Source organism: Lissotriton vulgaris, chromosome 5 (assembly GCF_964263255.1).
Source record: "Lissotriton vulgaris chromosome 5, aLisVul1.2, whole genome shotgun sequence".
In the NCBI taxonomy this organism is placed as follows: Eukaryota; Metazoa; Chordata; class Amphibia; order Caudata; family Salamandridae; genus Lissotriton; species Lissotriton vulgaris.
This window is the reverse complement of record NC_141693.1, coordinates 1,316,690,291-1,316,703,657: the sequence shown is the minus strand read 5'-3', so window position 1 is coordinate 1,316,703,657 and position 13,367 is coordinate 1,316,690,291. Positions and strand designations below refer to the sequence as shown.

Genomic DNA, 13,367 nt, shown 5'->3' with positions numbered 1-13,367 from the left:
CAGTTGCATGACAAAGCTATCAGATTTAAGTTCATTAATTTTTCCTTGAAGAACGAAACTGCGTGGCGCAAGTGAAACCATGCTTTATTTTTTGAGATTCGGGGACTTTGCTGAGATTTTTTTCTCTTTTGAAACTCTTATGTTTATAGATGTTCCAAGCTGGAAGAGGCTTTGCAGGACATTGGCGAACAAGTGCAGCAGGAAGTGGGACGTACTCTTTCTAACCTCGGCTACAGCACCTGGAGCTGTGAGAAAGCTGCTTCACTGAAAGGGCAGATAGCAGACATTGCAGAAGAGGGTAATCCAGTCCGAGCAATAACCGGTATGAATCTTGTGTAGAAAGTGCTGCAGCTATGCAATTAAAACTATAGTGGGTGTGACATAGAGAAACATTGTGAACTCGAAAAAGTATGAACTAAGTCTGCTTAGGATGAACAACAATATAGGCAAACCAAAATTGTAAAAATAACAAAAACTAATTTCAAAAGGAGTGAATATGAACAGAAGAAACCCACGGGGCAGTAGGGATGAGCACTTGGTTAGAACTGACATGCAGCAGATTATGTGTTACTTAATGTATAGGTTGTCAGCTGGGATTCTTCTTTCTTTTGTGGTTCACATATGCTAGTAATTCCTTCTCAGTAAAGCATAGCAGGTGCCATTCATTTGTCTCTCCTTGCATGGCTTCACTCATCCATGCATGACTAGTGGATCTAAATGCTGATGCCAGTCAGAACATAGGCCTTTGGCTCTATGATGGATTTTGATAACAGGCAAGAATACCTAAACGCAAAAACAACAGTTGATGGACAGAATGCAGAACAATGTCATACATTTACCCCAGTACAGAGATCTGGGCCTAAATCTATCGTTTTTTTGCACTCCACACCACCCCAGTTCAGACATGGCCATATGCAAATCAGCCTTGACCCTGTGCCTCATGGGAACAGTCCAGCCAGAACTGCCAAGCCATGTCTTTACTGGACCGGAATCAAGCATCCTAGGACCGGTTTCTGGCTATCAGCCGTCTTCAGCCAGGATAGCTTGACTCCAGTGGTGTGGAGAGCATGGGACTCACGTCTGAGCATACCCATCCCCTATAGAAGCTCTCTGTAGATTATTAGGCCCGGTGCGGGACTGGAGAATTGGAGCTTGTTTTCCTCGTTGTCCTTGAACGGAAAAAATGAAATGGGTTTGTGGGCCCTCGGGTGCGGAAGTCCGGACCCGGAACCAGATTCGCGAGCCGATTGCTGAGAAAGACGTCTCCTTTCTTCCACCTCCCCGCACCGGGGCAAGGAACACGCTGTGAGCCTCCGCACCCGAGTGCCCACAAACCCATTTCATTTTTTCCGTTCAAGGACAACGGAATTATCACCGGCCTAGCGACCTAAAACACATCATTCTAGCCTTTTTTCAGCCCTGATGAGTCCCACAATTTAACATTCCTGTGACGAAACACGTGTCGGCTGGCAATCAAGACTATATTAAATGAAGACTTAGCTACAAATACAACTGTTTCTCTGACGGCTATAATTGGTTTTCTGTGTGTCTATTAAGACTGAGAATTTCTATACTTTTGTACTCTGGGTGTGTGCAATAGGCATTCAATTTGCAACTTTGAAGTACCAAATTTAATATCAAATATTATCTCGTATTAATTAGTCAATAAAATACAGAATATAGAGGATGAGCAAGCTGATCACTTAGAAGCAGATATAACAGTAGGAGAAATACAGGCAGCTATTAACTCCCTAGCACTGGGAAAAGCTGCAGGCGAAGATTCAATCCCCCTAGAACTTTATAAAAAATGCATGGAAGAATTAATTCCTCTCCTGATTATGGTTATCAAAGCTATTGGTAAAGGAGAACAAGCTCCAAAATCCTGGAATCGCACTCAAATTATATTTTTTCTTAAGAAGGGGAAACCCCCACAAGAGAGAGGGTCTTATAGACCTATATCATTAATTAATGCTGATGCAAAGATATTTGCAAAAATACTAGCAACAAGGCTTGCGTTACTAATGCCACAGATGGTTTCACCATTTCAACACAGGTTTATCCCCAAACGGGATACTACCGCTCACATTAATACTGCTATATCGGCATTTGATGTTGCAGGACGTGTCCCACCCCACTCGGAATGATCCTTTTAGATGCGGAAAAGGCATTCGATCGCGTGGGGTGGGACTTCCTCTGGGCAGCTTTGGTTGCATTCGGCATAAAAGGTCAGTACTTGAAATGGGTTAAATCCCTATATGATCAACCAAGGGGTAAAGTATGCTACTCAGGACAATGCTCACCTATCTTTCCAATTGAACGTGGCACTCGACAAGGGTGCCCTCTGTCTCCTCTGTTATTTGCTTTAGCAATAGAACCCTTCTTGATTGCATTGCACAAGCAAGAGATGATTGTACCGTTTAAAAATGGCCTTAATGCACTAAAAATAACTGCTTATGCAGATGATGTAGCGGTTTTCTCTACAAATGTCCCTGAAGCGATATCAGGTATAGGTATCGAAGCAGATAAATATGGTATGGCATCAGGGTATAGGTTAAATATCAGCAAAACGCAAATAATTACAAATTTTACTTCACTAACACCAATAGATGGAGTATGTAATGTGGCAACATACCTCGGGGTAAAAATCTCTTCTAATCTTGATTCAATAATTGCACTCAACTATGAACCTTTATTAAAAGAAACTTCTCTTCTTCTTAAGAAATGGCACAAACTTCCAATGGGGATCTTGGGGCGAATTAACTTAATCAAAATGAAGATCTTACCTAGATTTCTATATCTTTTCCGGTCTATACCCTTAAGAGTATGTAATACTTACTTTAGCAGACTGGAGGGTATCATTAGCAGCTTCATATGGGGGTATAAGAAAGCACGACGGGCGATATCTCTGCTTAAACTCCCCTATGACCAAGGTTGACTTGGGTTACCAGACTTTAAATTATATTATTGGGCTGCTTTTTTAACTCGCTTTCGCAGCCTACTTATTTCTGACAAATGTCTTTATTTTCACAAATTCATATTAGGGGATGAGGCTATTATGTTTTTGTACAGACTCAATGACCCCAACTACTTTAAACGAGTACGGTTCAAGACGATTCGAGACACAGTAAATATCTGGCGATCTATCCTTGTTAGGAATAACATCTCCCTATTTCATGCCAAAACACCACTCTGGTATAATCCAGGGTTACCAGGTGTTTTTCACGATCCAGCTACTTTTATGCTCTCGGATAATGGCATAAATAATTTGGGAGATTTGTATGACCATACTGGATTTTCTACTTTTGAAAAGCTAAAGATGATGTATAAATTACCAGAAAGGGCTTGGTTTAAATACAATCAGATCAAGGATTATATTATCCGTAGAACAGGCCTTGATAGTATATCTGAATCCGAAATCTGGAGCTGTATGTATAGGGATTCTGACAAGGCACTGATCAGTTGTGGTTATAAGACTTTCTCTATCTTACACAAGGATGATATTAGTAAGGTGGCAGAAAAGTGGAGTACAAAGTTGGATGTGAATGTAACACCAGATATGATAACCTCCTCACTAAATAGCCTAAATAATGCAGTTCAATCGTCTAGTCTGAAACTACAGCTGTTTAGAACTTTGTTTCAACTGTATTATTCACCAGACAGGATTCTAAAATGGGCTTTTAATAATGAATTGAACGAATCGAATGATCGTACAAAATGTCCTAAATGTGCACTCAAGGGGGCAAACATTGTTCATATGTTTTTTTCATGCCCCGAGCTATCCATTTTCTGGAAGGATGTAGCTGGTGTTATCTCGACCAAATTGGCTAGGCCAATTATACTCACGCAATTGGATATTTTGATTGGAGTTGTTGGGGTAAACAATAGATCTCGTGAACTGATGAATATACTTTTTACATGTGCCAGATTAACTATTGCCAGGGCCTGGATACAAAGTCATCCCCCCACGGTCATGGAATGGTGGCTTTTGGTTAAAGACATTTATAATATAGAAAACTCTTTAGCGATGACTAAGGGACTGAGGCAAAAACGGAAGATACAAGAAATTTGGGGAGTAATTATGTCTTAATGATCTAACAGAAATATTGATTTTCAGTATTGTTTTTGATTGATGCCTTATCTTATATGAGTTGTCTGACATTGTATATATATGTATTTGATGTTACTCATGATGCTAATAAAAAAATAAAAAAAATAAAAATAATTAGTCAATAAAATTCAAGATGATCAATCTAAAAACGAATACATAAATAAAAAGTAGAGCTAACACATAAGACATTCAAATCTGTCATAAAATTGTATTAATTTCTAGGAGTCCATACAAGTGGGGTATTACTTGTAACACCCCATTCCTGAGAGCTTCGTGGTCCAAGCTTCGACTTCCAAGGGCGCAATCCCTACCGCAACACCTGATATGGAATCCAGGAAGCTGGACCACCTTGGGAAGAAGATGTTTTCTTCCTCCAGCTTGAAACTGCGTTCGGTGAACACCAACATGTATCTTGGGCTTTTACTCCCACTTGGGTGGGACTCGGTTGCACAGGTGCTGCCACAGTGCCCGGGCCGTGTTCTCCTCTGCAGTTGCCGAAGGGAGAGACGCAGCCAAGTTCACCATAAGATGTGGACTGGACACCGCCGAGTCACTAGGCAGGACGATTTCAACGTCAGTAGCCCTGAGACGCTACGCCTGGCTGAGGTCCACTGGCTTTTCAGGTGATGTCCAAGCAACACTTTAGGACATGCCCTTTGATGGTCGTCGCTTGTTTGGCGACAAGGCAGACAACGCGCTCAATCGCTTTAAGGATTCCAGGGCTACACACAGATCCTTTGGCCTTATTCCACCTCACGCCCAGGCAGTCTGCTTTATGCCCCTTTTGTGGCTACGGAAGGGGTGCCCCGTCATGTCCCACCCAGAGCCACAGGCCTGCGCAGGCTGTCCAGCCTCTGGGTGGCCGGGGACGTGGGTCCCACCGTGGTAGGTGTGGGGGCCAGCGGGGCACCAGTCCACCAGCGTCTGCAGCAGCCTCCAAGCCCTCTTAGTCCGACCTTTCAGGGCCACCATTTGCCAGTGGGTGGCAGGATTCACATCGCCTCCCCCACTTGCTCAACATCACGTCAGACAGGTGGGTTTTGCAGATAGTAATAAGGGCCTACCCCCTCCCCTTCAAGACTACCCCTCCATTTATGCCACCTCAATTCCATCGCATGTCGGAGGATCACTTGGCCCTTCTCCAACCGGAAGTTACGGCTCTCTTGGCCAAGGGAGCCATTGAGCAAGTTCCTGTCCCAGAAGTAGGTCATGGTTGTTATTCCTCCACTACTTTCTGGTGCCCAAGAAGAACAAGGGCCTAGGTCCTATTTTGGATCTCAGGAACGTCAACTGCTTCCTCCAGAAGGAGAAGTTCAAAATGTTGACACTGGCTCAGGTCCTGTCTGCCCTCGACTCTGGAGACTGGATGGCAATGTTGGACATGCAGGACGCTTATTTTCACATCCCTGTCCTGCCGGCCCATCTGCGTTACCTACAGGTCACAGTAGGCCACAAGCACTTTAGTTTATCGTGCTTCCCTTTGGCATTAGCAGCACCCCTTGGGTGTTCACGAAAGTGGTGGTGGTGGTTGCAGCTCATCTGCGCAGATCAGGTGTTCCAGTCTTCCCCTATCTCGACGACTGACTGTTGAAGGCGGGCTCGCCCCAGGCTGTCATCTCCCACCTCCAACTACGACCGACCTCGTGCATTCGCTGGGGTTCACCATCAACCTGCCAAAGTCACACCTGATTCCCTTTCCGAAGCTCCTTTTCATCGGAGCGGTTCTGGCCACAGCACAGTTTCGGGCTTATTCTCCTGAGCAGCGAGTCTGGGATATTCGGGCTATGACTCCGATCTTTCAGCATCTATCCCTTGTTGCAGTCAAAATGACCCTGAGGCTGTTGGGCCTCATGGCCTCCTGCATCTTGCTGGTGGACTATGCCAGGTGGCATATGCAGGCTCTGCAGTGGGACCTGAAGTTCCAGTGGGCACAGCATATGGGGAATCTTTCAGATTACGTCCAGATCTCGGAGGGCACTGGACACCAATTTCAGTGGTGGCTAACGAACCAGGATTGGGTCAACAGCAGATCCCTTTCCCTTCCCCAACCAGAGTTCACAGTGGTGACAGATGCATCACTTTTGGGGTGGGGCGACCACATGAGAGAGGTGGAGATCAGATGCCTCTGGTCTCTGGCTGAGTCCGGGCTCCACATCAACGTTCTGGAGCTTCGGGCGATCCATCTTGCACTGAAGGCATTTCTTCCTTCTGTCAAAGGGAGAGTAGTGCAGGTGTTCACGGACAACACCACCGCCATGGGGTACTGCAACAAACAGGGTGGGGTGGGGTTGTGGACCCTATGTCAGAAGGCACTTCATCTCTGGAAGTGGTTGGAACATCAGGACATGTCCCTGGTGGTTCAACACTGAACGCCAGGGCGGACGAACTCAGCCGCCGGTGCATGATGGATCACGAATGGCATCTTCACCCGGTAGGTGGTGCAAGGTCTCTTTCAGTCGTGGGGAGATCCTTGGTTAGATCAATTTGCCACCGAAGAGAACGCGCAATGTCAGCAATTCTGTGTGCTGGAATTTCCAAGGCGGCACACGCTAACCAATGCTTTTCATCACAAGTGGAGTTGCGGTCTTCTATACGCCTTTCCGCCTATACCACTTCTGCCCAGGGTGCTGAAGAAGATCAAGCCCAACTGGGCCCAAGTCATTCTTGTGGCCCCGGACTGGGCTTGAAGAGTATGGTATCCCGAGCTTTTACACTTGGCCATTGATCCTCCGATCAGACTGCCCCTTCGGGAGGATCTTTTGTCACAGCAGTAGGGGAGGGTCCTCCACCTGAACCTGTCCAGCCTTCACCTCCTTGGACAGTTGACAGGTTTCGACCTTCCTCCCGAAGTCTGTAATGTTATCTTGGCAGCCAGGTGTCCCTCCACCAAAACGGCATACACTGTAGATGGGACAAGTTTGTGGCATTGTGTCCAGCAAAGGCTGTGAATCCCCTTTCTGCCACCCTTTCAGAGGTTCTCCCCTTCCTCCTTTTTTTGGCACAGCAGGGCTCTGCTCTGGAGCACTTTAAAAGGCTATCTTTCGGCCATTTTGGCCTTCCTTCGGCATCCTAACCAACCTTCTCTTTTAAAGTCCCCTATTGTAAATCAATTCCTTAAGGGCGTTACTCACTTGCATCATCCCATTCCTTTTGTAATGCGCCAGTGGGACTTGAACCTATTTCTGACCTATCTTATGTGCGCTCCTTTGTAACTGCTTCATAACGGTCGTCTCCGACTACTGACACTTAAAACTGCCTTTTTGGTTGCCATCACCTCTGTTCGCAGGGTGAGTGAGCTTCAGTCTCTTTCTTCCAAACTTCCTTTTCTGGCTGTTCTTCCAGACAAAGTTGTCTTTTCGCACTAGGCCTTCTTTGCTTCCAAAAGTGGTTACCTCTTTCCACATAGGACAGACCATCACTTTGCCCACCTTTTTCCCGTACCCGCATCCTTCTAAAGAGGAGAGGATCCACCGTCTGGATCCAAAACATGCGCTTTCAATCTATCTGTATCGCACAAAACAATTCAGGGTGGATGACCAGCTCTTTGTTGGCTATGTGGGCATCAAGAAAGGTCGGGCCGTGCAAAAACGAACCATCTCCTGATTGGTCGTTCTTTGCATCAAAATCTGCTATTCCTTAGTGCAAAAGGAACCTCCAGTGGGGTTGCGGGCCCATTCCACCAGGGCGACGACAGCCACTACTGCTTTGGGATGTGTAGTCCCCCTTCATGACATCTGACAGCCAAATCCGTAGAGACGGCTTCTTTGGCAGTTCTCCAGGACTTTCTGGTGTGAACTTGGTTCACCAACCCACCTCCGGGATTGGTATTGCTGGGGTATCTATTCTAAGTTGAGGAATCCATAAATAATTGCCTCTTTCAGATGAACAAGTTACTTACCTTCGGTAACAATATATCTGCAAGAGACATAGATTAGTTATGGTTTCCTCACCACCCCACCCATCCTCGCAGGGGTGGAGTCTAAGTAGATACCGCAACGTCATACCGGCGACCACGATGCCAACAACAAACGTGGAGTCGACCAACGTGCAGGGGTACTGCTGAAGAAAAATTCTACGGATCCAGTCTGACATTTGGGGGTAATTCTAAGGTGAGGAATCCATAACTAATCTATGTCTCTTACAGATATATTGTTACCGAAGGTAAATAACTTGTTCTTCCACAGTTTTGTTCCCTCTACTGCCCTCACATCTTTCTTTTCAATTGAAAAGCTGCACTGAGTGCCAACAAGGAGGCTCCATCCTGGTGCTCCGCCGAGATCCTCGTGGTGCTAATATTGCACTATAAAGACTGTGATCTGATCTTGATAGAGGATCACAAACTAGTCGATCTGGCAGTGGCTGATGCACATGTGATAATGTTTCCTGAGTATATGCTGACAGTGCAACGTCCTTGCTTTCAAATGCAGACTTTGGGAATCTAACATTAAATGCTCTCTTCCATTCTCCGCATGGCTTCGGGTGGTGATGGATGGCTCGTTGCTTTTTTTCAGGGATTGAAAGACAACTGTGCATAGTGGCATCTGATTGCGGACTTTGTTGCATCCTAGCCACAGACGTACTTGCAGGAGGGCTCCGGTAGGAACCGCCGGCGGCAGCAGCTGTCATAATAATCACGTTTGCCCAACCTCGAGCAGGTTATACAGGAAAGACAACAGACACCGCGAGCAGCTGCAGCATTACAAGAGACTGCTCTGTCCTCGGCCCCTGCTGGAAATGGCTGCAAACATCCAGTACCGCATAATCCTCAACATCATGCTTTCTTCCACTGTGATCCATCATACCACCTACTGTGACTCCTCAAACACAATATTCTTTAAACTCTTTCTTGGGAGGAACGTCTTCAAGATTATCTCACCTTTAAGTATGCCCTCTGTGTGATGAACATTACCATTTTTCTTTCCTATCAGCAGGTCTTTCTCTCCTTCGTAAGGGATGGACCACTACATACATGTCTATCCAATTTGGTACCTGTTGCATGTGCTGAAATAGTTAGTGTTTGCAAGCCTGCCCACTAGATGGTGTGTTATGTTGCATGAAGCTTGTTCTGTAGTAGGGGATCTCTGTGTATAGTCATAATCTAGTGAAAAGTCCCGCCCATATGCGTGGACCCCGGCAATCAAAAAGAATCTCTTCACGCCAGACCTGTAGCATTCCTTACATGAATATCTTTCTCCACCGGGGAGGAGGGTGGGTGCTTATGACTATAACAGAGATACACCTACTACAGAACTGGAGTTACAGGACAGAAACTACTCCTTCTGTAGTAGGGTATCTCTGTGTATAGTCATAATCTAGTGAATAGAATGGCAAGCCCATCCCCCACACCAAAGCGGCGGTGGAGAGAAGAAAATTAACACCACTATTGTGCGAACAAATTCCGCAGCGAAGCCTGCACAACCTGAGCATCTGCCCTGGCATCAGTGTCCAGACAGTAATGCTTAGCAAAGGTATGAACCGACTTCCAAGTGGCCATCTTGCAGATCTCTGCAATCGGAACATTACGGAGTAAAGCTGTTGTGGCAGCTTTTCCCCTGGTGGAATGAGCCTTAGGTTTACCCCCTAAGGTCATATTAGCTTTTTGGTAACACAACTGTATGCAGGACACAATCCACTTAGAGATGGACTGCTTAGAGGTAGCAAGACCTGTCCTGACCGATCCATAATTGACAAATAATTGGTCTGACCTACGAATATCTTTGGTTTTATCCAGATACAATTTCAACACCCTCCTAACATCCAGGGAATGTAGAGACCTTTCCGCTGGAGATGAAGGATTCTGAAAAAAACGTATGCAACGTTATGGTCTGGTTGACATGAAAATCAGAAATAACCTTGGGAAGAAATTTAGGGTGAGTACGCATAACAACCTTAGCAGCATGAAATACAGTATAAGGTTCTTGGCAACACAACGCCTAAATTTCACTCACCCTGCGGGCCGATGTATGGCCACGAGGAACGCCGCCTTCCAGGACAGGTGCTGCAACGAAGCCTTATGAATAGGTTCAAAAGGCTCCTTCATCAATCTGGACAGCACCACATTCAATTGCCATGAAGGCGAAGGAAGCCTGACAGGAGGGAACACTTTCTTCAAGCCTTCCAAAAAATCTTTGATCACAGGGATCTGGAAGAAGAAGAAGACTCGTCTGTCTTCACTGACAGCTCTTCCGAAGCACCTCAACCCAACGCACTTCAGCACAGCCCTGGAAGGCCCCTCCCCTAAGCATGTCACTCTGAATGCCCCGTCCCCTAAGCATGTCACTCTGAAGGCCCCGCCCCCTAAGCATGTACCTGTGTGCACAATACATCAATGGCTGTGTGTGAGCCTCTTGTGAGACACAGTTATGTAATAACGTTCCCTGTCTGCAAAAACTAATACAAATAAAGTCGCGGCATCACATGTGTGTCAGGACATGATATTCCGACATAGCCTAAATAGTGTTTCCTGAATATCTTGTAGAATAATATGACCCACTGGACCTCGATTCTCTGTTATTAACTACTATGGGGCGATGTTTTTGCTAATTACACTTAGGACACGATATTTGTCAGGCGATAATCTGTGGTTTTACATCTGTTCTCTTTATGATATGGGCTCCCGGTTCTATGGTATTTTATTTTTTTGACATTTCCATCTGTATTCAGCTGTATTTATTTTTTGATCATTTTAGCTGTATTTAGCAATATTTATTTTCGATTTTGTGAACAAATGAAGCTCCAATTTTTATACATATACCTTTATTTAACAAATAAATATGCACTCATGCCTGGCCTTGCACGTTTCAGTGATAAACACACTTGGATGATAAAATATGCACTTATAGGAAAACATACAAATGTTAGTATCAAGGTTGTGCATATGCACTGTTGTTAAAGGCTCTTTGCTAAAGTTCCTTTTTAGGTCTCAGCCTCCATCGCACTGCATAAGCAGTGGGCAGAGTCAGAGATTTTTTGTTTTGGCAGTATGGGGGCTTGAACCCGCCCCTCTTCTCCATTGGCTGGCTCCCTAAATGGAGGCCAGCCATTGGAGGAGAGGGGCGTCGCTCTGTTCAAGCCCCGTCTTTTTGCGATTCGGGGTGTGTATTTTGCAGTTTTTAACCCCTTAAGTGCTGCTGACGGCCAATGGTCGTCAGCAGTGCTACCTCCCCAGTGCTGCGCACGACCATTGAACGTCCATTCAGCACTAGTTCTAATGGACAGCGCAGCACTGGGGAGGAATGTGTAATAGCAGCTATGGAGTTAAGCTGTGACGTCATCCGTCACTCAACTTCTAAAAACACGCCCCCGAATCTCAAAATGGCCGTGTGTTTCTCCGAGGCATTTCTGCCTCGATTCGGAGAAAGATGGTGGTGTCCTCTGTTCCCTGCTTGTGCGCGTATGTTCCTTAGCCCACGCACACATGCATACAGTGTGTTGTCTCTATGACATAATAAATAACTGATCATTCATTACACCTACGCCCCAAATCGCCTGGTTTGCACATCACCGCCGCTGCCCGGGACAAAGAACAGCTGAAGAACCTCACTGCCATCAGCCCCGGGGCGCTGATACCACCGAAGAGGCCGCGCTGCCATTGGTCCACCGCGAGAGGAATTCGCGCTGTGGTTGGGCCCGGCCGAAAAAAGAGTCACGTGGTCGCGGGGCTAGTCGACATTGAAATACTTTCATTTTGGTGGCCGTCGTGCTCTTCTGTGGAAGGGATAGCCATTGTGTTCTGTGCAAAGAAAGAGTCTTATCTTCCAGCGCAGCAGTTGAGCTATCTCACCCAAACGCTTATCAGCTTTTGACTCGGTGCCAGGAGAGTCACAAGGACCCAGCTTCCTCGGCCATGCAGCGGGTTTCGAAAGCGAGGGCACTAATGGGGGAGAAAAAAAAACCAATACATTTTTGTCAGTGCCTTGGTCTGTGCGCTTTCCCTCTGAAATTTAGCGTGGTTTTGTCTACATTTAGAAGGGTAGCGTGTTCCAGAACGTCCATTTGTTTGATCACGGCCGGTTGTGTTGCGAATTCCAGAACGTCTCTTTGGTTGTTCCGTGTTACAGATCGTCCATGTATGATGAAGACCGATTAAGTTGTAGAATCAAGAATGCCCCTTTGCCTTCTAATCTTACGCTGGGTTTTGGGACTCCTGAATTTCCCTTTGGTTCCTGATGCCTGGTTGGTTCTTTGATTCAAGAATGCCCTCTTCGTTTCATGACGTCTGATTCAGTTTCGAGACCTAGCCTGACAACACTTTCTCAAGCAAAACTCATTATTGGTGGTCCCTGTCAGCGCAGGAGCTCGGCCACGCCCCTCACACTTATTCACAATGTCTTCTCATCTCTACCAGAAGTCGCATCTAAGAACTCGCTCAAACCATTGTCCTGAAAAGAAGCTGTGAAACAACCAGTGCTGTGCGGTTCAAGCAGCCTCCCTGTGACAACGTGTGATCCTCGCATCCACTGTGTGTTACGGTTCGATGCAGCCTCCCCATGACAGCGTGCGCTCCTCGCATCCACTGTGTTACGGTTCGCGTCCGCCTCCCCATGACAGCGTGCGCTCCTCGCATCCACCGAGTGTTACGGTTCTATGCAGCCTCCCCATGACGGCGTGCGCTCCTCGCATCCACCGTGTGTTGCGGTTCAAGCAGCCTCCCCATGACAGCGTGCGCTCCTCGCATCCACCGTGTGTTACGGTTCTATGCAGCCTCCCCATGACAGCGTGCGCTCCTCGCATCCACCGTGTGTTGCGGTTCAAGCAGCCTCCCCGTGACAACGTGTGATCCTCGCATCCACAGTGTGTTAAGGTTCTATGCAGCCCCCCCATGACAGCGTGCGCTCCTCGCATCCACCGTGTGTTGCGGTACTATGCAGCCTCCCCATGTCAGCGTGTGCTCCTCGCATCCACCGTGTGTTACGGTTTTTCATCTGAATACAGATAGCTTCAGAGGTTGTGTAGTTTTCCTTGAGCCACATCCTCTTTTTTGTTTGCCTCAATGTTTCTGAGGCTTGGAAAGTGGCCACGGTGTAGAGGCGACGTCACTTCAATGGGTGCGCAAAGCTCTCAGACACTCTCAAGAACCAGAGACACGAGTGGGTGCACAGACCATTACTACACATACTTTCAAGGGCGCTGGTGAGAGTGAGAGGGAAATGACACAAGCCCTGTCCCCACCCAGACCTGATAATCTAGGAAGAGGGGTGGGGTGACCGCATTAATACACACCGTTTTACAAATAGTACTGATTATAGTGGACCCTGCA

General features: G+C 46.6%; 1 protein-coding gene across 5 annotated transcripts in view; it reads left to right on the top strand.

Annotated features, from left to right (window-relative positions):
* TCP11 (t-complex 11) overlaps positions 1 to 13,367 on the top strand; it is a 576,996-nt gene that overhangs the window by 508,877 nt on the left and 54,752 nt on the right. For all 5 annotated transcript variants that reach the window (XM_086923230.1, XM_086923227.1, XM_086923231.1 and 2 more), the window contains exon 9: positions 150 to 322. In XM_086923230.1, the coding sequence (XP_086779356.1) occupies positions 150 to 322 (173 nt within the window). The remainder of the gene's footprint in view (positions 1 to 149; positions 323 to 13,367) is intronic.